This window comes from Bacillus rossius (genome assembly GCF_032445375.1).
Source record: "Bacillus rossius redtenbacheri isolate Brsri chromosome 4 unlocalized genomic scaffold, Brsri_v3 Brsri_v3_scf4_1, whole genome shotgun sequence".
NCBI classification, from domain to species: Eukaryota; Metazoa; Arthropoda; class Insecta; order Phasmatodea; family Bacillidae; genus Bacillus; species Bacillus rossius.
The window spans coordinates 17887815-17915629 of record NW_026962010.1 but is presented as its reverse complement, the minus strand read 5'-3'; the positions used below and the strand labels follow the sequence as shown (position 1 = coordinate 17915629).

The window sequence follows — 27815 nt, the reverse complement described above, 5'->3', positions numbered from 1 at the left end:
GGACAACATGACTAATCCTTTTTTTAGGTTTAACATAAATTCTAGTGGCTACGTCATGAAATGGTTGCTGGCCTTTTAAAACCCTCAAGTTTGTGAGGATTTGCCAGCTAAGCAAACTGGAATTAGTTTTTGGAATAGACATAAAAACCATATCACGAAGTTGCCAGTATCATTGCTTTTAAGCCTAGAATGTTTTAGTCCAGTTTTCCAGTTGACTCTCTTTATTTTGTACGCCCCCATTAAACAATAAAAATGTAATTTTGGCAGCTAACCATGCAAAAAGTATGCAATGTACCTATATAGTGTTAATTTCGTTAAAGTTAAACTATTTTAAAAGTTTATCTGTGATTAAAATAAATATAAAATCATGACCTGAAATAGAAGGCCTTCAGACTGCCGCCTGGCTAGGTTCCTAAACAGCGTACAGATCTCCGGGTCTGAACGCGCCATTTACAAACCGTGCATGTATGAACAGTGTCTGATTAGGAGTAGTATTTAAGAGCCATTGCACTTGCCTATATAAGTCATTTCATCTATTAACGCGTAAGTTTCGGACAGTGGAAAAGGCTGGAACGAATGTTTTCACTGACGTTTTTAGCTATGAAAAACTCTGCACACAGTACCTATTGTAAATTGAATAGGCAGTGGCGAATTTACAAATTTTCAAGGTATAGGCTGTAAAGTTTTTGCCGCCCTTGCTACTACAATTTTCATGTCCTAGATTATTTTTACAATCCAACAATTTCGTTGAAATTGCACGCAAAATAATTTTTTGGTATATTTTTGAGCTAATCAAAGCTCAATCATGTACGATTAATAAGGCGGGGTAATGCATGCTACTTACACAATAATGTACATTTGGTAAACGTGAATAAATAATCTTTATTGCGCTTACAAACCGTTAAAAATAATCAACTCAGTCAAGTTATAAAAGTTCATTACAATACCTTTTTGCGCGAATTTTTGTTGGCAAAATCATTGATGATATCGTCGTAAGTAATCTTGTTAATTATATACAAACCATCCAGTTCGCAGACTCCAACCAGTAGTAGGACTGGCATGTATGGGTTGATAGTGGGAAGAGAGAAATACATTTTCTATAATTTCGCTCTTTTCACTCATTCAAAGTGTGGGCAGAGGAACGTACAATGACAAAGGAGAGGGGAAAGTAATCGGCAAAATTTGTTGCAGACTTCTATCTGTAAAACATCAGAAAACAGAAAACCATCACGCAGAAATCTTTTTGATTTCTATGAGGTAGCAAAAAAAAAAAAAAAAATCGGTCCCCAAATTTGCCGCCCCAAAATCTGCCGCCCTAGCCTCAAGCATACTCAGCCTGCTGGTAAATCCGCCACTGTGTATAGGAAAGTGCACTGTGCTTTCGTCTCCAATATTCCATCACAGAACTATCAAGACTTATATCTGTAAAACATCAGAAAACAGAAAACCATCTCGCAGAAATCTTTTTGATTTCTATGAGGTAGCAAAAAAAAAATCGGTCCCCAAATTTTCCGCCCCAAAATCTGCCGCCCTAGGCTCAAGCATACTCAGCCTGCTGGTAAATCCGCCACTGTGTATAGGAAAGTGCACTGTGCTTTCGTCTCCAATATTCCACCACAGAACTATAGAGGCGCGTTTCCGGCGATAAACTCTGCGCTCCAGCTAGTTGCCCGGCGCGTAGAGGCGAAGAGGCGTGTGCTAGGCAAGCCACAGTCGTCCTTACCTTTGAAGATATATACTGTATAGAAGTCGCGAGTGGATAAGATGTACTCTATGTTTTTCAGGAGCGTATGATGAGCAGCTTGGGAACTTCACCGCTGCAGGGCGCTGCCGTAACGCCCTGTATCGTCTTAGGTTGTTATTTGCACGTTAGAGCGCAGCACTGTCGCCCGCTGTCATTACCCCGCACCCCCCACCCATCATTCACTGCAGCTCAAGGTCGTTCAACAGGAGTTTGTGCATCACAAAACTGTAGGGATGAGAGTTGGGTTAGAGGGTGGGTGGAGGACAACGCATGTTTGAGGGAGGGTGGGGAAGGGGTGCTTGAAGAGTTCGACACTTGTCCGCTAGGGACCACCACAAGTCGATGCCCTAGAGATGGTGGCGATTGCGGCGGTGAATTAACCAACTACCTCAAACCATATTAGAAATTTTAACCTGGGCTGGCGACTTCTATACAGTATATATATTCAAAGCCCTTACCGTCCGCGCGCTTTCAGAGCTCGCTCGCCGAGTGTCAGGACGTATCCTGTGTTCGTCACGATGGCTCTCGTGCAGTTCATGCTTCATCTCAAATTCTCTCAACGGATATTCACTCGATATTTTCTAAAAGCGCTAAAAAGTCACGCAAGTCCTAATTATCACATGATCACTTGCATGGCCTTATACGTATATAAAATAATGTTTAATAAATATCCGGGGAAATGTTTGTGACCTAGCAATAGATGTCAGAATGAAAACGGAATTAATTTACAGGAATAACTCCCTTAACTGATGGCAATGACAAGGAAATGAAATAACAACCCAGTGTATGAGGGGCCGTTAATTAATTACTTAAGGACGATTTTAGCCATTTTTTAACACCCCACTCCCATGTAAGGACACAAAAGATTGTTCAACCCCTCCCCCTTTTTTTCTCTTTTTCTTGCTTGAGATTCTGTTTACCTAGAATTTCCCTTAAAAAAATGTTAAATAGTTAAATGTTGTTAGAAAATGTTCACATATACTAAAAATATATTACTTGACATAAATAAAAAAAAGTAATTATTTAGTCTTTGGAAAATGTTTATTATAATTAAATGTAAGATTTGAAACAATCTTAAAGTACGGAAACTAATCAGTCAAAAAAATACAAATGGTAGAGACCTGCAAAATTCACAGTTTCTATGGCCTTCAGGATAGACTGCAAACCCTGTACACTCGGGCAAATAACGCAAGTTCATTGGCTGCCGACTTGTAAGTCGTCTCAGCTGGTTTGTCTGTGATTCGATCCTTCTTTGGTTGAGGGTTTATAACTGGTTGAGATTCGTCCAGATGAACAGTAAGCCAATAGCAAAATTATCTAAGAGGTATATGTGTTTGAATTCCATTCACCGAATGAATCCGCGAATTTTGCAGGTCTCTACAAATGAGGAATACTTTTTGTAACATAATGAAGGACTATATTTGAAACACTCTTGCGTTACCATTTCTTTTTCCGTGCACGCAAATTACGTAAGAATGCCTTTTACCCCTCCACCCCTTTTTTCCACCACAAGGTAAGGTCATGTAGAGATTTTATAACTCGGCCTTCCTATCGGGACATTATGTAATAATGAGCGGCCCCTAGGTTAGGTTGCAAAGAAGTTTAACGCTAGTTCGTTGCTCGTTTCGTGTTCCTTGCAAGCTATTTCTCCATGTTCCCGCCAACAGAGCGTTAACATTCAGGACACACAGAGAGCATTATTGAGAGAACGCCAGGCAACTATTATCATTCAGAAATCTGATCCGAGTCATGAAGCTGTTAGATGTGAAGTTGTTAGTGGTGTGCACGTGTGCAGTGATGGTGTGTGTGGAGGCGCGGTGTCTGCACGGGCCTCGACCCGTCCTGGACGACGAGGCTGCCTCGGAGAACCGCGAACCAGGTACCTCGCTGCTGTGGCTGGTGTAGCCCACAGTCGCGACTTTCAACACCAGAAACCGTACATTTTAAACCAACTAATGTTCATTATCTTGCCAAATCATTATTTTCTTTAAAATTTCTACTCGATTATGAAATTTTCTAATGTCACAGAGCAAACCTTAAACAACCTTTGAATCTCTAAACGTCCACGTTTACGTGCTAATTAAGAATTAAACTTTGGGGTAAATCAAAGCATGTATACACAGAACCTCGAACGAATGTAATTATAATAAATAAAGGATAACTATTTCCGGATTTTTGTTTTCTCTCGGAAAAGTCGCTACTTGAGAAAATTTCCCTTTTCTTTCGCTCGCTTATACGACATAACATACTCTTTAAACATGAAAATGTTAGCAACTTCTGCAAACCAGTGACATGTCTGCAATTTATACTAAAACTTTGAGATTTCTAAGGTCGGTTTCACACTAAGCAGTGGTTGGGCTGTTTATACTCGGTGATTTCTTCTAGATCAATTGTTTACAAGTTAGTTTTTTTAAATAATTATTATAGGTAGTGCATCCTTGAGAAACCTGCATTGCGCACTCTTAAGAAATGTGGTCGAAAGAACATTCGCCCATAAAAGCTGTGGAAGCTAGTCGCAGCGGCAGAAACCAGCGGTGTGACACAGGCCTAACGGTGTACAAAGGTCTGAGACTTTTCTCTCGTTCGTAACTAGCCAGGGCCGCCCAGGGCGTGTCAGGAGAAGTGTGGTCTGCTCAGGGTCGCTGGTTGAAGCTAAAGACCGGAGACACCCGTGGGTTCGATGGCCTGACGGTAACCGGGCAACTGTGACGTCTACTGGCTGAGATGCCTGTGGCCCCTCGCTTCTTCCATTGGCTCGTGGTCCTTCAGAAACGCGCTGTGCCGATCGCCGTAGCAGCACGGTGGCAAACTTGTTCGCATCCTGATTTATAGCAACATTATGATCGTGAGCTTACGGGTCGGAGTGTTCAGCTTCTTGGCTTTTGGATTTAGACCGCGTCCCAGGAAATTCCCACGGTCACGGCTTGCCAGCTGCAAGGGATGAAAAGGGGAGGGGGGCCCGGTCTGGCCAATCAGCAAGTATAAATACTGTGTAAATACTACGCAGGCCTACAGGCCTGATTCACCTGGACTTTCAGGTACGGGCTAACTAATTCCATGGAAGGAATTTACTCATGAAGAAATATAATCAGCACAGACGAACCATAGTTTAAACAATGAAAGTAAATGCAGGCAGACAACAAAACTTGGACAACGCGGCAAATATACGAACACAAAGATGAAGAAGAACTGATATTATGGACAATACAATGATGACACACCAACGAACACAATAATTTCCGATAACAAAACAGTTGCGACGTTTAAAGGAACTGGCAAACTGGAAAACGGGAGGTTTATATTTTAAATTCGTATATTGCATTTATAAATTTTTCCCATTAAAAAAAGTGCTAAACTGCAGTGGCGTATGTCCAAGAAAACTCCCCATTGCATGAGTCATTTGAGAAACATGTCCCAGGACGTGGTCTAAGACGACAACTGTGTGTGCGGCAGGGCTGAGGAGTGTGGACAACTCGCGACTCCTGAGGGCGCTGTGGAGGACCCGGGCGTCCCAGGAGGTAGAGGTGCCGGCCAACTCGCGACTCCTGTGGGCGCTGTGGAGGACCCGGGCGTCCCAGGAGGTAGATGTGCCGGCCAACTCGCGACTCCTGTGGGCGCTGTGGAGGACCCGGGCGTCCCAGGAGGTAGATGTGCCGGCCAACTCGCGACTCCTGTGGGCGCTGTGGAGGACCCGGGCGTCCCAGGAGGTAGAGGTGCCGGACAACTCGCGACTCCTGTGGACGCTGTGGAGGACCCGGGCGTCCCAGGAGGTAGAGGTGCCGGCCAACTCGCGACTCCTGTGGGCACTGTGGAGGACCCGGGCGTCCCAGGAGGTAGAGGTGCCGGACAACTCGCGACTCCTGTGGACGCTGTGGAGGACCCGGGCGTCCCAGGAGGTAGAGGTGCCGGCCAACTCGCGACTCCTGTGGGCACTGTGGAGGACCCGGGCGTCCCAGGAGGTAGAGGTGCCGGACAACTCGCGACTCCTGTGGGCGCTGTGGAGGACCCGGGCGTCCCAGGAGGTAGATGTGCCGGCCAACTCGCGACTCCTGTGGGCGCTGTGGAGGACCCGGGCGTCCCAGGAGGTAGAGGTGCCGGACAACTCGCGACTCCTGTGGACGCTGTGGAGGACCCGGGCGTCCCAGGAGGTAGAGGTGCCGGCCAACTCGCGACTCCTGTGGGCACTGTGGAGGACCCGGGCGTCCCAGGAGGTAGAGGTGCCGGACAACTCGCGACTCCTGTGGGCGCTGTGGAGGACCCGGGCGTCCCAGGAGACGGCGGTGGTGTCCGACGAGAGAGCCCAGGACGAGACGAAGCCCGAGTCCTGGAGACCAGAGGTGCTGCTGTTATACACGTCAATCCCTGTCGTCGTGGCAGTGGCAGCGATCATGGCAGGGCTGAAGCTGGCCGGCGTGGACATCGTCGTGGAACCGCAGCGCCAGTGGGACGCCCCGTGGGACCCCCTGTGGGACACCCCGTGGGACGCCCCGTGGAAAGGCCCCTGGGGCGCCCCGTGCTTTGACCTCCCGGCGGCGAGGCAGCTGGCGGAGCCAGGGAGCTGCCTCGTCCACCGGCGCTTCACCCCTGGATACGTCTGAACTCTGGGTGCCAGCTGTAGAGTGGATTTTGTTTAGTTAAAAGAAATATGTATGATTTAAAATATCATGATTACAAAAAAATATTTTTTACACTAGTGATATTATATTGAACTAGGTAGTTTACGTTACTTGCCACCATCAAACGCAGATAGCAATCAGCAGCACGACACAACAGGAAATTCGAAACTATTGGAGTTGATTTTCGACAAGGAATTTTATTAAAATACTGCCAGTCTTTTTTTAACACGCTTTTATTTGCTTCATACTTATGAATGTTAGTATGTAACGGAAACTTTGATCATGATTTTGACCCTCTTCAAAAGGTCGGATTAACTCGAAATTTGGCATACTGTTCAAGGACCGATGACAATTCAATATTTTAAACAGTTAGACCCGTTATCCTTACTAGGATAATCAGGATTAGCGTTTTTTTGTTTTCCTAAAACTTGTGTCTTTGCGCCAAGCCTAAGAAGGGAAACTACCAGGCGCGCCGATCACCTATTTCTCGGATAAGTTACCGACTTTGAATAAGATGAAATGTTCGGAGAGGGAACCTGAGAACCGGTAATCTCATCCAAGGGAGGCAGCAGGCGCCAGATGCTCATTTCTCGGATAAGTTACTGACAGAATAAACATCAATGACTTTCCATTTTTATTGAAAATCATTTATTTTCATAGTAGTACATTGAAAATATTGTGTACTATAGTTCTTCAACACACTATATCGAATACATATTTTAAAAGCAGCCAATATCTTCTCAAACTGACTTTAATAGTAAATTGATGTAATAAAGAAAACCCAACTAAAAAAAGAAAAATAAATAATAGTTTAAAAAAACACTAAAAATACGCTTTTATAGAAAATCCGACTAAAAATGAAAATAAATAATAGTTTAAAAAAATTAAAAAAACACGGTTTTATAGAAAATCCAACTAAAAAATAGAAAATAAATTTTAATAAATTTAAATTAAGAATACCTAGTGTAAATAAGAAAAAAAAATATTTTATTGTAAAAAAAGCATGGGGTGCATGGTGTCAATCAAAATATTTTATTGACAGATATGAGTAGAAGAATTATCATTTTGATAATTCTTAAAAAACACTCCACGATTTTTTTACAATAAAATACATTTTTTCCTTATTTGTACTATTCTTAATTTAAATTTATTAAAATTTATTTTCAGTTTTTTAGTTGGATTTTCTATAAAAGCGTGTTTTTTTTTAGTTTTTTAATCTATTATTTATTAAAATTAACCAACCGGTTTTTACAATCATGTTCCCACACACGTTAGAAGTTATACTTCTATGACTTTATTAAAATCTCAACCTGAAACATTTTAAATAACACGTTAAAACACTAAGTGTATGTTTATATATATATATTTTTTCAAACTACTGAAATCGTTCTGTAAGTACTTCCTACAAACGAACCTTAACCTTATTGAGCTGATTTAACATCATTATTAAGTAAAATTATTATACTATATTGTTATTAAAAATTTCCAGCGACGAGATTTGAACCCCGCCCCTTGATATAACCAAGCACTCTCTAGCGCTTCGCTTCTTAGCCCGCTGGAAATATAAAGGGAGAATATGTTTCATAATCATTGTAATGCCAGTTTTTCTTAAGCATTGTAAAACTGTTTTATTTTATTTTTTACTATGGCTACTTTAGTTTAACAAATATTTCAGGGTAGTTTCACTGCCATAAACTTTCATTTGACACACCAATACGTTTGGTATGTCCACCTAATGTTTTACGAAAGTGACTATATACGGGTTTATGTTGCTACACGTGGGTCCGCCATCTTTGTGACATTTCCGTTATTCGACTGCCGTTCCATTTTCACGAAATTACTACGTCCAAATGACGTACACAAGGAGCTAAGATGTTCACACATAAAAAAAATACTAGTAATAGCACAGAATATTGTGACGGGGAGTCTACCGAGAAAAATAAGGCGTGTCAGATGATATGATTAGAAGGTGGTTCCAAACTTGAGTACAGCAACAGATTCACTTGCCGTTTATTCGAGTACCATTAGTTGCAGGAATCTGGGGCTGAAACTTTAGCCCAGTTAATCGTTGTCCCTGTACTAGGAGTACCGACTGAATAATGGTGGGTGCGAGAATCTTTGTTCTGTAGAAAGTGGGTTCTTCTGAAGCTCGAGTGAAATATCTGGGCAGCTGCTAAAAATCTGTTAGAACCAGCGCGAAACACCAGGAAATATAACCACATTTCCTAGCCTCGAGTCGAAGCGGCGGTGATTTTTTTTTGTTCCGATACGTTTCATTCGTCCTCCAAAAACACTTCCCTCGGGAAGATGGAGAAAATAAAAAATTTAAAAAAAATTTCTTCATCAGTTTTGTTGAACCAATCATAAATTAAACCGGGTGCTTCTCGATAAAGCCGAGGCGATGGCTAATGCTCTTGATAGAAATTTTTACGTCCTCATCAGCGAAAAAAGGAGGTGGATGGATGGATTGGCTTACTTTTTATTCCTTCCTTTTCCCTTCGTCACTCCCACTCGCTCACTTCATTAGCACTCCGCCACTCTCTCCCCCCACCCTACCCTGGGGGAAGGGATGTCAGCGGGGTTGGTTTTAATATCCTCCCCCTCCCCTTCACTACACCCCACCCATCATCGCGAACATCTTCCGAAATGCTGTTACGTTACCAGCGCCCCTCGCGACGTGCGAACAGTAGTAGGAAGAAGGGGGGGGGGGGGGGGGGCTGAGACCCGACCGCACTTCTAGAGAGACATGACGCCGATCCACTTCCAAGCCCTGATTGGTCGAGCCATCCCGCCGGGCGGTAGCGACGACACTGCTGCTACAGGGAGATGAGCACTCTCAAAGGAGCACCCACGCTCTAAATCTCAAATGAGACTTCAAACACCTCGACTGATGGTATATCAGTTGGACCCCCGCCTAGTCTGCTGTGTATCTGCGTTGGCTAGACGGGACTAGCTGGTGCTTCTAGCGCGGTGTCTCCTCTGGACTGGAGCGCAGTCTTCTCTCAGTGCATAAGAGCGGCGACCGTAACATGTGGTGGAGAAATGAATATAAAGTCCCATGCAAGTCTCTTAAGTTCTTTCAAGAATTTGTACCCTTTTTAAATTCTAAAATATACTCTGAAAACACGCCTTTTAGCCGTTTAAAATCTTATAAAAATCCGGAATGAAAACTATTTTTCGGCCCTCAGCAAATTCTTAAATGAATTTTCGTAAACATATCCCACTCGAATATCTCGAGTAGTTTTCAAATCGCGTAGATTTTTCCTGAAGCTCTGCATATTGTGTGTGTTTGCCCGGGTAGGTGAGGGCCTAAAGGTGGAGGAATTCCACTTGCAAATATCAGGGCAAATCACGGGCAAACCGGTAAACTTCTGCTAACCAAAGAGAAACTGTAACAATTGCACTGCTTGTTCAAATGAGACTTTGCCCGCTCCACATCGAGAGGCAAGATAGGCCTACAAATAATAACTGCGCTGTTAAAACACTCCCTGAACACGTCTATCTGACAACAGATTACGGGGCCAATGCAGATATTCCGCCCACGGCCCCCCACAAGGGTGGGGCTGGGTGGACCCCTGGGTCCAGGGCCCAGGCCTGGAGGGGGCCAGGGCCCAGGCCTGAAGGGGGCCCAGGCCCAGCCTAATTTTATTTTTCTGTGTCAATTTTCGTTTTTATCTCTGTGTGTGTGTGAAATAAATACACATACTCGCTGTGGTGATTTTAAATAAAATAATTTTATGAATAAAGCTTAGTTTGGACTTATATAAAATAGTAACCATAACCATACTTATACCCTGTGTTTTCAGGTTAAATAACATATTCTAAAAGAGTGTAGATAAGAAATAACCATGCAATTATAATGTAGCACGAGACTGTGAAATTGGTGGGGGTTGGTGGAGGGGGGAGGTCCATGGCCCGTAATCGAATGTGGGGGCCCATGATGCCGCCACGACCGCAGGGTAACGGAACACAGAATTGTCTTGTTGTTCCTCTTGACATCACGTAATGTAAGGACGTGGATGACCACATCACATGACTACCTCCAGTGACTGCCGGCACTCGGAGCGCGGGCGGCTCCCTCGTCGGCAGCCCCCCTCCCTCACCCAACATCACATGTCCGCCACTTGGCTCGGTATCCCAGGACACACAGCTACACCTGCTCCCTAACTGTATTCCTTAGTGCACGATAGGAAACGGCCAGTCCCTTATTTATTAGGGAACCGATACTGGTGTCCTATCCGTTGCCGTTCCGTTGCCCTAATTCCGCGCATGCGCAGAGCTCACTTTTTCCTTGATTTCGTCCACATGGCGGACCCGCGCCTGACGCCACTAATTTGATATAGTCATTTTTGTGATAATCATGGGAGTTGGTGTGCCAAATGAACCTTAATGACAGCGAAACTATCCTGAAATAATTTTGTACACTTAAATGGTCATAGCAAGAAATAATATCAACTTTAGAAGTACTTGAGAAGTACTTGAGAATATTAAAAAGGCCGTTATATTTTTTGTGCGATAATGCTGCTATCTCTGGTATTTTTTATTATTTTTTTTTTCAGCTGGAATCCCTTGAAACCTGTTTCTAGCCTCGCGCAGGGCACCGTTTATTAAAACGGTTGCTTATATATGTTTCCTTAACTGAATTCGGTTTGGACTCGTTCCGGAATACGGCCCGCGAGTTAGGTTATGGTTGTATCCCTACAAGGCGGTGCTTACTTGCTGCCTTACCCGAACGTGTTTGAATACCGCCCTTAAGATGTCCATCAAGTTCTGTCCCTGCCCGAACACGCCCGAATATTCACCTTCGGCCAACTTTGGGATTTGTTTTATTTTTGCGCAGGAAAAATGAATTCAAATATTAAAAGTGGTCGGTTAGGTTAGCTACATTAAAACACTTTAAATCACTATGGACGGTCAGTTAGGTTAGTATAGCTACTAGAAAAATATAAATATATATAAATAAACCCGAGGTTGGCCGAAGGTGAATATTCGGGCGTGTTCGGGCAGGGACAGAACTTGATGGACATCTTAGTCTTCCCTTACTATATGACGTGGTCTCAACCAGAGATAAGTAAATTGACCAGATGGAACATAAACCCAGATCTGTGGAGGGGAGGTCGTCTTAAAGTGGCGATTAATGACTTCGAATCATTCGGATATCTTCGGAAAGTGACGTAGGCATGAGACCTTGGTGAGACTTCAGAATGTAAACAAGGAATGATAGAATGATACTGTATTGTTGTTGCATGCATGGAGTGGTGTTATAAATGATTGTGCAGCATAATGCCAGGTACTCGTTGTACGGTTGCTGTGTGTTCGAACAGTTTAAAAAAGACTTTTATTTCGTGCTACAAAATTTTCTCTATTTAACACATTTTGTGGAGATAAGAATATCCAACTCGTTTAGGAGATATAGCTGTTTATGAGTAATTATTAACATACCTGTACATTGGTGCGGACACCACCATTTATTTTTGCTGTGTGTCCGTGTATGTTTGTTTAGTTCAACTCATGATAACTAATGGTCGATTAGGTTAGGTTAGCTACATTATAAATACCAACTTTACAAAATTGTGGATGGTTGGTTATGTTAGGTTAGTATAGCTACATTAAAAATACTGTCAAATCATTTTAATGATTGTTTAGGAATTTCTAATTTAATATGTAGCTATCCTGACCTAACAAACCATTCACACAATCTCCCATTTTTTTTAATATAGCTATACTAACCTAATTAACCATCCAAAATCATTATTTTAATGATTTTAATGGTTTTAGAAGTATAACAACACGTGTGTGTTTGTTTGTTGTTTAAAACAGCTGTTCATGTAAACAATTTATCAGCTACATATTGGCCCGAACCAGCCTATATATAAGTACTACTTATATGTATTATATTGGCTCTACTTGCTTAAACTTGGTTTCAATATATTTTAGGCCTTAATAATTTTGTTTTATTAATTACACAATTAGTTTAGTCAAAATGTCGAAAGACTCAGGGAAAAGGATAACAATGGAAATTCGCCATTTTGGTTTCAATAGTTTTTATTCTTCAAAACATTTATCTTCATAAAAACTACCTACTACAAAGTTTAGTAGAACTAAAAAATAAAAAAATGTATTGGATACATTAAAAAATTTTTCTTGACAGCCGCTTAACTAGAAGATCGCCAGTTGAAAAATTTCACACTGATTTTTGCGTAGTTTTGTATCTTCTACTTGTGTGTTGTGCGTAAAAGTGCTATTTAAATAGGTACTGCTTGTGTGATACTGTAAATGTAGTCTAAGGTTAATGCCATCCAGTGCACTATAAAATATAACAATTTCAGTAAATTACGGCATTAATCATATTCTTACATTTAATTCGTGGCAAATATAATGTCACTGGCTATTTTACAAATTAATATTAAATGCGATTCAATGGTATTCACAATTTGGCCAAAACAAACTCAAAACTTTACATAAAACATCACACATGCTTAACTCAGCCTAAATATTTAAATATAAAATTATTTCTTGACGAACTGTTTGATATTATATACCAAATGTTGTACAATATTTGTATATACCCAAGAATTAGTAATCAATCTTATATAAAATTTTAACTACTTAAAATTGCATAAGTTCATAATAATACCGCAGTACAGCAAACCACTAACTCCGAAAAATTTATGGAACTTCTGTTGGCTAACATGATATACCATTGAAACCAAAACTAAACAAGCCATTAACTATTTATAAGTAGATCTTACAAAAATATTGCGACAGAAAGATATGGCATTCAGCATCAGCGAAAAATCACTTTCGCTTCCAACATTTCAATAAAATTGGTCCAAAAACTTGGTTATGCCACACCGAAAGTTTTCTTGTGTATTCATGTTTGTTTACTCAGATATATGATATGAGTTTCTATAAAATATTTTATAAACGAAAGTGGTTCCAATATAATATGTTGGTTCGTTGAAGGAACCAATAGTCCAGTCGACAGAGGTTTTTTTTGTTGGCGGGGAAAAAATGGAAATTCGCCATTTTGGTTTCAATAGTTTTTAGACTTCAAAACATTTTAATATTAAAGATTAGATATATACATATATTTATGCAGAGATCATACAGTTAGAAATTTTTATTCAACCATAACAGATTTTTGATAACATTATTACTCTTGTAGTTGACATTCCTCCTGGCTGGGTAGGAAGCCGGGTGCAGAACATTCACACCTCATCATTAGGATTTAGAAATAATTTCATTATTATTTTACTAAAACATTAACAGCAAATTGTGTTATCAAAGATTTTCCATGAGAAGTGTTTTTATGTTAATGTAATTTTTATTGGCACCTGGTGGTTTATAATCACATCAGAGTTTACTAACAGTAAGTCGACATTCGGCCGCAGTATGGTGCGGATGCAGTTCTATGGAGGTCCTACATCTTTATTTTCACTGTGTGTTCCTTGGGGTACATAATATTTGCCCCTCTTTAAAACTTTTTAATTAATTATATGATCTCCACACATTCCTGGACCATTTTACAGATACTGTCGTATACATACATGCTTTTGTACTCGGAATTGACCACAAAATAGCTCTCCGAACTGTAATAAGATGCAGGTATGCAAGGAAACAAATCTGAGTACTTCTCGCGTATATCCAGGTAAAATGTTTGCCATTTAGAAACGGGCTTGCTGGTAAAAACTCGTAAAATCCTTTTAAATTTATATTTTACTAATTTAACAAATGTTTTTACCAAATTAATATCTAAACATGTTTTTAGGGAAGTTCTGAAAAATTCATACACATATATAAAGCAACCTGACTGGTTGTCAGCATGACCCTAAGCTTGTTTTGAATTGTCCGTTTAAGACATTTCAAAGTCCTGCAATATGTATCAACATTTATTGTGGTGCCGGGAGGCATATATTAAATCAGAATAATGCCTTGCTTGTCACATAAAACAGAATCCATCTTTTTTTGTTGCTGAAATTGCAGTTTTGAATTTTGTGGATTTTGGGGAATTCATATATGGTGTATTGTATTAAATGTTGCTTGGGTTCTGGTGTGTAATGATAAATATATGTACCGTCAGCAGTAACAATGTGATTAAGAAAATCATCACCTACTTCTGTATAATGTGTGAGGAAATCAAGTGTGTAACCCACCTTTTTCTTTTGTGTTCTTCCATTAAAATTGTCGAAATCCAGCAGCCACATAATCTATGGCAGGTACCCTAATGTCACAGTCATGGCTTCATAAAGAATTGTCATACACTTCCTGTATTATTTTAAGCAATTATTTAATTTGAGACACCTATTTGCTCGAATTTTTTCTTCCTTTCTTTGAATAAGGGCATTAGAGAGCACAGATGGTCTAGCTGTTCCATGTTCTTCTGAAAATTGGTCCTACCTCCAGAGAAAGCACAATACCATTTTATTACATTTCCTTTTCTATTCATAATGTTCCCATAGACGAAAACAATTTCTTTGTAAATATCTGCTGGACGTTCCCCTTTTGCATGAAGAAAATGTATGACATAATGCATTTCACATTTGAGGGGGATTCTGAATTGATAAAGTCATAATAAACACGTGCTACTCGAACAACACCACTGTATAAATAACGAATGACCGCGGGGGCAAAAAGCGAAAAGATCAAGATTACAATCTGTATTAGCAATGTGCTCATAAAAAAACTTTTCCTTTCCCTCTGTCTATTGTGTATCTTTTTACCTGTCAAAACAACCTCAGTATCCTATCTGCAGTATCATTCACGATTGTTGGTATGTGTTGGAGTCGGCTAGTACAATACAATGGAAATTAATTCCATAGTGTACTCGCGTGGCGAATCAAAGTTGTATAGACTTGAGGCGGATTTGGAAATTGCCTTAACATAATGTTCGATTTAAATTTATTTTAAATTTATACTAAAAGTTCCTCAATTATGCTTTTAAGAATCTTAATACATAAAAATTATAAAGAAGTTTATAATGGGAAATAAAGAGTAAAATATTTTAATGGATTGTTTCTCTATCTTCAGCCTATTTCGCGGAGTAAAGTACCTAATAGTTTGTTGTAACATGAGCATTTGCTTCTTCCTTGCCACACAGAGGTCCTGAACAGTCGTGGTAATGGATGCACCAGAGCGATCATGGTCGAAGGGTAGGGGCAGCTGGCAGCCGGACGGCCTTGACCTTGGCCGGCGATCCCCAGCAAAGTGGAGGAGACGTGTTAATTGCCGGAGTGCCTCCTGCCCCTCGGCGACGCGGTGGAATTGGGCGAGGACCTCTCGCGAAATGCATCCACGTGGCCAGCTGCCCTGGCTGGGGCTCGTGAGAGAGACAGTTGACCTCGTGGGCTGCATCGTTAACTGCCGCCCAGGCCAGCGCGTCTCTCTCCCCCGACTGGCGGCAGCTGTCCTCACCCCGCGACTTCGCCTTCTTCTCCGACAATGGGCGCGCGGCTACCGACGGTCTTTGGCGAAGGCATTATTCGATTAAAGTCGCGAGTGCTGGGTCTGCTTGAGATTCATTCGTCTCACCCGAAAACACTTCTGAACTCCACTTCGGGAAGAAAAATCTGTGAGTAATTAAACCCGAGTGGCCAGGCCACGATGGAGACATCCTTGGAAGCAATGGCCTGGGAAATTTTTATATAAGGTTGAATAATCCACAGGCCATTTTCTTGGAAGCATTGTTTGATTTTCTCTGGAAGCTTTCCTGCACGATTAATATTATAGGCAGGCAGAAATAAAGAAGCCTGTGAGTCACCCACACCTATCAGGCGAGAGTACTCAAAGGCAAGAAAGCTTCCAAGATTCTCAGTCGGAGACTGCTACTCTGAAGATGGCATCTGCAGTGTCAATCGAAATATCGAAGAAACCTTCACTTTAATCACGGCTAGAACCCACAAGCCAAGCAACCTCAAACAATGGCCACGAAGGCCTGCTATCCTTATAAAAATGCTGTTAGGGTGATCAGTGTTTTTTTTTTAATATCACAAACTGTGATGTAATTTTTTAAAAAAAAGTATGTGTGCAAAAAACAAAAAAAAAGAATTTATTATGTAAATAAAAATAAGAATTACCACAACAAATCCACCCGATAGCGTACAAGACATTTGCGGAATCTGTAAGTTAGGTTATTACATAAGTAGTCCAAGGCTGCTTGTGTTCAAAACTCAGGCATCAGTTTTTTTTGGCAGTCTGTACGACCCCTATTTTCATTTACTTTCGTTGAACTTATGTCGCACGGTTACACACACGGGCTAAGATGGCCGACACTGGAACTGGTTTGTTTTGTTTTCGACTGATGAGGATCTGTATCCGCGCAGTCGCACAGTAAGTGAGGGGAGTGGGTTCACGCCACCACTTGTCGTCACAGGGAAAAGCCCTTAGAGCGGAGGACATCTTCTCGTGTTAAATGAATATCAGTCCGATGACCAGGGAAGAAGAGGCCCTCCTGCCCACTTGTCCCCTAGTTGATTAATCCTGGGCTGGCAGCGAAAGTCATCCCAGCAGTCAGTTGTTTGAAGAGGGTAAATGTGTTGGTAATCACCCCCACCCCCACTGATTTCCCCCTCTCTGCCTGCCTTCAGGAGAGGGAGGGGAGGCAGAAGCTACATCTATGCCATATCTCCCTAAAACCGTATTGTGGTGTATATAGGACTGCTGAAAAGGGCTTCAGGGGCCCGCAAAGTCAGGAATGCGTGTATGTTACTCAGGTGGGATGTTAAATGCTTCTAGCACGATATCACCTCTAAGCTGGAGTCTCTGAAAAAGCGCGCAGTCTTCTCGTTTTGCATTGGGCAACTCTCATATCTAAGCAGTAACCATTAAATTAGAGGGAAGCCTAAGATGTACATCAAGTTCTGTCCCTGCCTGAAGACGCCCGAACATTCACCTTAGGCCAACCTTGGGTTTATTTACATATAAGGTCAGGGGGGGTAATAAGGCCCACTTTCGAAATAAACAGCACCTGTACGTAAAGTAATGAAGTTATAAAAAAATCTTATAAATGAAAGTTCACATTTGTAAAGTACTGCACTTAAATGGAATTAAGATTAATTTCAGCGAGAGGTACAGTTGACATGAAATGAAGGTGAAGACATCGCTGCAAATGGGCTTTATTTCCTGCACTGACATGTAATAAGGCCCACTACATGAAAGGTACATAAAATCAACAAGTTTAATACATGTAATTAAAATAACTTTTTTATATACCTACATATTACATACATACTTTATTGACCAAAAATAGAACATTTTTGTCTTGTAAAATGCGATACATGTAGTTTGTAACCTTATTAAAGTTAAAACTAAAGGTAAGGACCAAATGAAACATTTCTCTAATAAGTGAAACAAAAATTTGACTGAGCAATTACAAAATTAACAGCAAAAAAAATCTTCCTTGTCGTCTTTTGTAAGACCGACACATATCTCATGGACCCAAACCCCACACTTGTTGCAAGCCCGCATGTCAGCCTGGTAGTCTTCTCCGCAAGCAGTGCAGTACCAACTTTGTGTCGTGGTGTCAGATGTTGAAGATTGTACAGTTGCAGTACCAGCTTGTAATAATGGAGTAGTTGCTTTTGAACGAGCAGTAGATCTTCCTGGAGCTAACGAAGATGTTGCAGGTTGATGTAGTGGTGTAACCCCTTCCAACTGGTTTGTGCATGCATCGTTGTCTGGGACAGCTGCGAACAAATTCCTTGATAGTCTTTGAGCTTTATAGTTCACAGCCTTTTTGCGAGGAACTCCACTTGATTTCTTGGCTTTCTTGTGTGGTGTTGGTAAAAGTTCTTGAAATGGTGATTTTGTCATTTCATGTCTGCGTTTATCATGTAGTTTTGCCAACCTTACAGAGAGAGGCGTATCATCATCAGATTCTTTTTCTTCGTTGAATGTGACAGTACTGGGGGCGAAGGCTTCTTCTGGAATCACTTTATAATCGAATGGATAAATTCCTGTCGCACGAAAGCCATTAGCTATGTTGCTCAAAGTCATGGATTTGCTCCACACAGGAGTGAATACTTCAGAGAAAGTATCCTTCGTTAATTTCCTGTCAGGATCTTCTGGGTCTCGGTCCCACCAGTATAGCAGTTCAGCATCCCAATAATGCTCGAAAGGTCGGAAGACTGCTTTGTCTAGTGGCTGTAATTCGTGTGTAGTGTTACTCGGCAAACAAAGCAGAGTTATGGAATGTTCTTCAGCTTTCTCTACAATAGATATGTCCAAATGAGGTTTTGCTCCATCCATGACAAGTAAAGTATCACCCGCAGGTTTGAATTTTGCAAAGTGTTCCAGCCATTGCACAAAAACTTCACTTGTCATTGACCCCTTAGGTGTCATAACCACTTTTGATCCTGGAGGAAGGCCATGTTTGAAAGTCTTTCTGTACCTCTTTCCTTTAAACAATATCATGGGAGGAATCACAGCTCCCATGGCACTAACACATGCAACAGCTGTCACATTCTCAGCATGTTCATGAGAGACAAGATGAACACGTTTGGCTCCCTTGCGTGCAAGAACATTCTGTTGGTGGTGCAATGTCAAGCGAATCCCTTTTTCGTCCATATTAAATATGTTCTGAGGGCGTCCGTTCAGGTTAAGTTGGTTAATGACAGCACCCAGTTTAGTGAAGTAGTCATCAACAATGAATGGGTTCAATTTCTGAGCTCTTGCGGGGTTCAGTGACTGGGCCTTTCTTCTGCACAGACGTGGATGGCGTTTCAAGAAGCCACGAAACCATTCTCTACCAGCTAACTTGTCTTCTTTTTTAAATGGATGTTTGATTCTGTGTGTTTCTACGAATTTGAAAACACACCTACGCATGATTAAGGGCGTTAAAGGAAATCCTATATCAGCAAAACGAACAATCCTCTCTTCCAGATCCTTCTCTTGGTCTGCAGTGAGAATCTTATGGCAACCCAATTTTCTTTCACAGCTCCCAGACTTTAAATGATTTCTTAAAGTTCTGCGAGGTATACCGCAGTGATTTTCAACATACCTTTGAGATTTTCCTTTCCTAAGTAACTGTAAAGCTTCCTCCATCATGCTACGTGTCCAGTTGCCTCTTAGGCCTCGGCATTTCTTACCCATTGTGACAATCTGAAACAAAAATAAAAACGCATTTCTTATGTCAACAATGGATTAAAATCATCCAGTAATGGTGACTGTTTTCTTATGTATTAAAGTAAGGTTAATTTAACTCAGGTAGGTAAGCTCAAAGTTATAAGCTAGAAACAAATAATTTAAACTATTACTTTTCAATCAACATACACCTAATATGGTGCCGGGTGTTTCACTTTCAACACAGAGTTCATAAGAAGTCCATGGCTACCATTATATCTACCTACTTAAAAATAAATTAACATGTAAAAATACCAACAAACCTCTTTCTCTGATTGTATAAACTCCTGACTGACTACTGACAATATATAGTACATACTTGCACCATAGTTCAGCAGTGATTTCATACAAATAAAATAAAAATAACGGTGTTTGGTCCTTGCAGGAAATAAGGCCCACTTATTCTTTCATGAGGGCCATATTTCCTGTAACGTAGACATTTTGGTTTGCGGTTATACCGTCGCTTCCTTTATGTAAATTATAACAACAATCATATCTAGTTTATTGTTAATTCAATACCCAACACATTGCACTAATTCACAAAAATGTAATACATAACTTACAATGAAATAGCATATCACGATTCTAATACAAATTTATAAAAACATCAATGTTCTTACCTTGCTCACCTTGCTTCGTGCGTGCTTCACGCGTAACTAAATCCACCGGGTTCTCGTATACACCGCTAGATGGTAGCCCAGGGTAGGTACATACTGCTTTGCGTTGCAACCTAAATATCTCATCGCTACTATCGATATCAGCTCTCGGGCCTTATTACCTGCTGGGCCTTATTACCCCCCCTGACCTTATTTATATATCTCTGTTTATTTTAATGTAGCTATACTAACCTAACTAACCGTAACCTAACCGCCCACTTTTAATATTTGAATTCATTTTTCCTGCGCAAAAATAAAAAAAATCCCGAGGTTGGCCGAAGGTGAATATTCGGGCAGGGACAGAGCTTGATGTACATCTTAGATTTCCCTTAAATTAGAAGGAAGAGAAATGAAGATAAAAGTGTAATGCAAGTCCCTTGATTGCTCTAAAGAATCCGTACAGTGTGATTAATCACTAAAAATTACTCTGAAAAACGTTTTAGCCATTTTAAATTTTCTAAAAACACAGAATAAAAAACTTTATTTGGAAACATAATTTTTAATGCTTTTCGTAAACAAACACCATTATGATATCCCGTGGTTTTCTGCACACCATTTGTGTGTCCAGGCAGGTGGGGCCCTCGACATAGTAGCAACGAATGACTTACTTAACTTAATTCCCGTTGTCCCTCGAAGTACACAGAGTATTAAAAAAACATCTAAATGTGGTTGTTTTCAGCTAACCTCTTCACCTCTCTCCAGGTCTTGCCTTCTTCCATTGTGCGACGGATGAGTTGAGCCGAATTCGTGAGAATGCGTGAGTCGGCAGACGAGAAAGTGCCCAAGTCTCCTGGACGAGCTATAGCTGGCAATGTTCAATGATAATTGAATATTATGACTTAAAACAATGCATTTTTTGTATTTTATGTTCTGTATTTAGCAGGAAGCAATTTTCGTGTTGCGAAAAGCTGGGGACTGCTAAGTGGCTCTGATTGGCTGGTGAGATTTTGGTTCCAGCCAATCACACTAAAATCATTTTCAGAAGCTCACCATTGCATTTATTAGCGGATTTTACCCGAGAAAATGATTGCGTCGAGGCACGTGGCAGTTAGGAGAGGACTGAAGAAGCGGCCGAGCAGACAAGTGTTGGAGTGGCTGTCACTGCTGCCGCAGCCAGAGTGGCGGGGATAGAGCAGCGGCGAAGAGCCCTCGTGGTTGGAGGGCTCTCCGCCACGATCCTTGGGTCCTCGTTCAGGAGAGGCGAGGAGGACCATAGACTACTGATGATACAGACCTGTTCCCGTCTTCTGCGCATAGAGCACCACTATCCAGTAGAGCTGTTCAAAACCAGGGGACGCAAATGATGCCTGCATTTGTTGACTAGTTATTATTTTATTAAAATGTATTTATATTTTGATGTATTACATATTTACAATAACTAAACACAATGAAATATCAACTGAAGGCTCGGTCTCACACTCCATTTTAACTTTCTTTTTCCTTTTTAATCGTTTTTTCTTCGATTCCAGGGTTAATTCTAAAATTTAAACTCGGTACCTCTTTGCATTTGTTGTTCTGCCACAAATATTTTCAACATAAATATACCTATTTACTTAGTGTAACATCATACGCGTAAAAACAAAAGTGCAAATCATCGTAATTATCCCTCATTGCCCGACTTTTTACACTCATGACATTACTCTTAAGTGAATATTTGTTAAAAATATTTATGGCAGGACAAATTAAGAGAGGTATCGAATTAAAATTTTAGAAACAGCCCTTATATAACGGTAATGATGAATATAGTTAAGGGAAAAAAAAGGCTCAACGTGGCGTCTAAGACCGACGTACAAAGTGATACGAGATAACCTCAAACTCAAACAATGTACCAATTACATCTGCAGTAACACACTTTTTCGACAGGACAGTTCTATTGGCACATAATTATGGAGACGTGGCCAGCCTGGGGAAGCCTACAACTCACGTAGTTTCGGTTCCCTACCACATTCGTGCAACTTCGGATTTCTCTCAAAAATTGAAATTAAAAAAATCGAAGGGTTAGGTTAGGTTAGGTCAGTCACAATATGCTTGTTTTCATTGGAAACTTCTGATTTAGCGGCTGAAGTGGCGTTAATACCAAAACGCGAAACTTCGGAAATCTTCGGAAATTCTTGCAGGGAACCGAAACTACGTGAGTTGTAGGCTTCCCGGCCAGCCTGCCGACTCGGGGAAAGTGAATAGTGGGCCGCGACGTGGACACCCCTGGGCGGGAGCTCGTGGCCCGCGCATGCGCAGCGCTTCGCCTCGTCCCCCGCGCCGGTGACGCGGCGCCATTCGTCTCGAGCGCGCGCGCGCCGCGCTCAATTGGGCGCCGTTTCACGCGCGCATTTACAAGAGACGACTGGTCGTTACTCCCTTTTCCTCTCTCGGTTCAAACCTCAACTAGCCCGAAGGCCAGCGCGCCAGTCCCACAGAGCAAGGAAGATGAAGATTCGCAACTCAATGCTATAACTATCGCTCTTATTTATTTGGAAATCAGCGAACTGGACGTCAACGATTCGAAAGTAAATGTTGGCAATCTTGATTAATTTTTTGGTGGTAGTTCGTTGCTGGGAATGTTCACTATAAATGTTTAAGATTATCTATTTTGCATTACGGAACAACCAAAACATAATGTTAAAACGCGTTAACTTTTGTTTCAAAATTTAATAACTGCATAGCCGCAAAGTATGAGTGTTGAAAATCATAACTTCAATTTTAATTGCAAAAAAATACACACGTGCACAAGTCGGCTCGTGTGCACATTTCACCCATGCTTATTTCATTGCTACCATAATAATTCGACACTGTCAAAAATGATTTCAAAGTATAATATTTTGCAATTATACTCAATACGCCACTAAAAGTTCAGTTTTACCAGTTGGCAATATTTATATCTGTTGTTGACATAACATTCACACAGTATGTTGAGAATAAATTTGTTCTTTTTTTTTTCGGTTGGTTTCAAATATTTCTGAATCTATGAGAAATTTGTAAAATTTAATTTAATTAAGGAACAACGAGGTCATGGAGTTGGGACTAGCCAGGAGACGGCATGATGTGATGTAGGTGGTCACATATTAACCTCGCCAGCGCCATATTGTATACGCCAAAAATATTGCGGAAATGGTGCTTGACAACATCTGATAATGGTTAGTAAGTACGAATTAGAATATACGTCATTAAAAACTGTCACTTTCATAAAAAAACAAGTAATTTAAAACTGTTTCCACAATTCAAACACCACACTTCAGACAATGTTCTGGGCGTCTAACCTGAAGGAAAATAAACGGCACCACGCAGTTAGCATGTAATTATGAAGAAATGAGACCACCCCCTGAAAGAGAACGTTCATTTAGGCGCCTTCTCTGATAAATGCACGAAGCAAGATAAACAAAAGCTGGGTTAGCATTCAACGAGAAGGCAAAGACTTTACATACACAAGAGAACACTTTAGCAGAATCTGAAGGAAAAATTCACCACTGTAACATTTATTATATATATTTACTTTCGTACATAATTTCAACTGAAATCACATCTTAATATACTGAAAAAAAAGTATTATTTTTTTGAAAAGTATTTAAAAATATTAAAATGTCCAAACTAACTTATCCAGCCACCCATATTTGTGAAAAAATGGTACTCTAAACCAGTTACCAGCCAGCTCAAGTTTAGCTGGTAAAGCTTTACTTGTATTTGTGCAACAATGAAGTCTGTCCTTACATCAGTATAATAAATTATTCAAGTTTAACTGTATTCATTCGAAATAGTTGCTTGAATTAAAAAAAAAACTTTTAAAGTTGTAATTCTCACGTGTTATAAGTATAAGCCTACTCTTCATCTAGTTGTTTTTCTTCATCAGAAGACGTTTCCCAAATTGTGAAATTAATTCTAGTAAGTGATAACCAGAAAATAATTTACTACTTAACACACTTTCACGTATCTTATGGGCTAGTTTAAATTGTAATTACATTTTACAAGTTAATTTTACAGACTTGTTCTTTTCCTTCCAAACATGTGTGTACAATTGTAGGAAAACTCTTGTAATTTGTAACAATTCACAGGGATTTACAAGTGTGTAATTTTTCATTTGTGCAGCACAATTTCTCTCATATTTTGCAACTGGTAGAATGATATACCTGTAACTTGTACTTTTGTGGAATAACCGACTGCCAAATACATCCACAGTTAATTTTCATAGGAATGGAAATACATTGAAGATTATGTCGAATGGCTATCTTCAAACTGTCATTAATCTTACCCGCATAATATACCTGAAGTTAGTCGCAAAATTATTCGTTCCCTGACCATTAGGAAAAAAAATTGTAACAATGAATAACACGGAATCCATAAGGTGGTGTACATTACCAGGTTTTATTAGTCTTTTAAAAAAAATACTGTAATAAATCTCTCAATCCAAAAGCTAAAAATAAAACAAAAGCACGAGAAGCCCATGGAGCAATATTACAACGCAAAAGTATTCACCACCCAGTACGTTAAAGTTCACAACAATAAATAATAGTTTTAAAAAACTAAAAAAAAACACGATTTATATAGAAAACCAAACTAAAACATAGAAAATAAATTTTAATAAATTTGAATTAAGAATAGTATAAATTTTTTTAATAAATATAAATTAATAATAGTGTAAATAAGAAAAAAAATATTTTTCAAAAAAAGCGTGGGGTGCTTTTTAAGATATTATCGAAATGATAATCCTTCTACTCATATCTGTCAATAAAATATTTATAACTATTGACACCATGCACCCCACGCTTTTGTCATTAGTGGTGGGAGGTCAGTCTACTGGTGGCTTCAGTGGCGAATGATCGGTCGCCATATTATTTATGCCCTCACCGGGTTCAAACCGAGGACTCTATGACGTAAGTGCGTTTTAAAATAATATTTTATTAAAATTGGATTAATAATTTTTTAAAAATTTTATTTTTTATTCATTTTTTCATAATAATTACAGATTCTAGATGGTGGCTGTAACGAAAATTGCAACGGTGATGTCATAATTAAAAATGTCGGAAAGTTCTAGAAAACCAAATGATGGAATCCAATATGACGGATCCAAGATGGCCACCAGGGTCAAGGTCAAGGTCATCCTAGATAGCCTTGACATCACATCTAAGATGGTGTCGACAATCATCAATCCTCAGCCTGAAACCTGGGCTCGAACCAACCAATATATAAGTACTACTTATATGTATTATATTGGCTCTACTTTACCACAAACATTTGGAAGGCGAGCTGAATAAATATTGATAAAGCTTTGCTCAACAAATGCCCGCGAAGTACATATCATATTTTATAAATACCTAGCAATTTCCATTAAAGACTGCAAACGACAGAATCGAGAGGAAATTGATATTTCTTTCACGATTAATGGTCCGTTGCAACCTAGACCCAAAGATTTTTTCAGCAAGTTAGAAGAAATATCGTTTTATAAAAGCTCTGGTTAAGTTTTTAGTTGATCATTGGGGCGACGACTATTTTGCTTCAGTATTGAAGAAATTTTTTTTATTACAGGCAAAGAACGGTGTTTTTCATATTGTTCAGTTGGAAACCACATTATCAAACAAGAAGAAATTGAATTGGCATGTCAACATGAGGAAGCCGATACAATATTTTATTTTATACAAGCAAAATGCATAAAGACTAGAAAATTTTGGTGAAAGCTACTGACATCGATATCTTAGTCATTCTGATAAGCAATCTGCACAAAGTTCCTACTTTACAAATTTAGTTGGCAAACAGTACATCAAAAAAAGTTAGTAAAAAAGAGCAAACTTGCATAAATTGTACGGAATCGGCCATGAAATTAGGTGAAAACTCAAATTCCGAAGGCTAAGAGTGAGCCCAGTTATGACGATGAAAACTTGCACCTGAGTGTCTGATTCGATAAACGCAGCAGTGTGCGACCGGTTGCGTCATCAGGAAATGCAGGCGAAGATGCGAGACTATTTAACCGGTTTTAACTCTAAATTAAACGATACTGTGTACGAAGTTTACAAAAGGAATCATAAATGGATATTAGGAAAAAAAGAAATTTATTTTAAGCCTAAAAATATTATACAGTCCCGCCCTGGACTATGAGTTTTTGTTTCTGAGCGAACCTACTGTGTACTCGGACACAGCTCTGAAGCAGTACAAACGTCCCTTGGACCTAACCCATGGATATTATAAAAACAACGATTCTTCCACACAACAGTATAAGAACACCGAACTTGCAAAATTCAACATTATTGCGCGTCTGTTTTCAAACCTGTACCAGGGAAGTGGTTTGGTTCAGAAAACATTGGATTTGAGTAGCAGAAAACAGATTGTGTATTGGGACGATCCGAACCAATATTAGTGTCTCGTCTACGCTGATAACTATCGTACCGGCCAGTGGAAGTTCATCGCACATCAGTGAAATACTTTCCCTAGTAGAATAATTGCGGGAGACCGGGTACATTTCGTAATTGCAGTCCGCCGTGAAATAGCTTCACAAGGGTGCGCAGCGAACATTTCCCATGGCTCAGAGTGATCACACACGAGCCAGGCGACTTGTGGCAGTGTGATTGGTCAAACTGCAGCCTTTATTCCCACGGGAACCGAGGTTACAGGTACATTCTGACTGCGAGAGATGCATACAGTAAGAAAGCTTGCGCAGTGCCGTATTAAGGGCTCCGCCTACCCGGGCACACATAATGTACGGTGAGCAGAGCTTCAGGAAAAACAACGCGATTTCCAAACTAAACAAGACATCCGAGTGGGGTCTGCTTACGAAAAGCATTTAAGAGTTCGCTGAGGGCCGAAAATTACTTTGATTTTGGATGAAGTTTTTAAATTGTATTTTTAGAGGAGTTAAAATGGCTTAAACGCATGTTTTCAGAGTAATTTTTAGGCGTAAAACAACCATTAAAGATTCTTGAAAGCACTTAAGGGACTTGCATTACACATTTATCTTCATTTCTCGGCCATAGAATGTTACGGGCTCCGCTCAAATTTCACAGTTATCCTGTGACGACGAGAAGACTGCGCGCAAGTGCAGAACCTTGCCTTTAGAGGCGATACCGCGCTAGAAGCACCAGCGAGCGTCGCGCTTATCATCCCGCCTCACTAACACACATACACCCCTGACGAGGCGGTGTGTCACCCAGGCTGCGGAGCGCGTGTTGCGGGTTGCAGGCGCTCCCAGGCGTCTCTGCACGGACTTGGGCGAAGAATATTACCGCAGGTCTTTCCAGCCTCTGATGAAGAAGCATCGCATCCGTCACTACTCCACTGACAGCATAACAGCGAGCTCAAGGTCAGCGTCGTCCAGAGGTTTGACAGATCGCTCCAGGAACGTCTATTCAAACAAATGACAGCCGGTGGCTCCCAAAAAGGGTTTGACATTTTACCTAAGGTGATGAGTGTGCACAATGCTAGGGTGCACCGCTATATAGGCATGGCCCCGAACCAGCTCTTTGCTTCGTACGGTGTACCGACACGTTGACGCGAGGCGACCCCAAGGCTCACACAGGCAACATTGTGCGGACATCAAGAGACGACAAAGGTGTTCTTGACAAGAGCCACGCTGGCAACTGGAGCTACGAGCTTTTTAAGGCGTGGTGCGTGTGCGTAACGAATTCCCGCGCGTTTTCTGCCTCTCCGACTTGGACGGCAACGAATTGAAAGGAGCCTTCTGCTCTCAGGACATTCAAGTGG

At 40.6% G+C, this 27815-nt stretch overlaps 2 protein-coding genes across 4 annotated transcripts in view; one reads left to right on the top strand and one right to left on the bottom strand.

Annotated features, from left to right (window-relative positions):
* LOC134541667 (proto-oncogene tyrosine-protein kinase ROS) overlaps positions 1–27815 on the bottom strand; it is a 270841-nt gene that overhangs the window by 140369 nt on the left and 102657 nt on the right. The window lies entirely within an intron of this gene.
* On the top strand, positions 3478–6583 carry LOC134541530 (uncharacterized). Its single transcript, XM_063385041.1, has 2 exons — positions 3478–3623; positions 5198–6583. Exons 1-2 carry the CDS (start codon positions 3494–3496, stop codon positions 6340–6342), a joined length of 1275 nt encoding a protein of 424 aa, XP_063241111.1. The 5' UTR covers positions 3478–3493; the 3' UTR covers positions 6343–6583.

Bases quoted from the DNA above. Each gene is read 5' to 3' on its own strand.
- LOC134541530 (XM_063385041.1), top strand. From the start codon at position 3,494: ATGAAGCTGTTAGATGTGAAGTTGTTAGTGGTGTGCACGTGTGCAGTG. The intron at 3,624-5,197 runs GTACCTCGCTGC...TGTGTGCGGCAG, and splicing joins CTCGGAGAACCGCGAACCAG to GGCTGAGGAGTGTGGACAAC.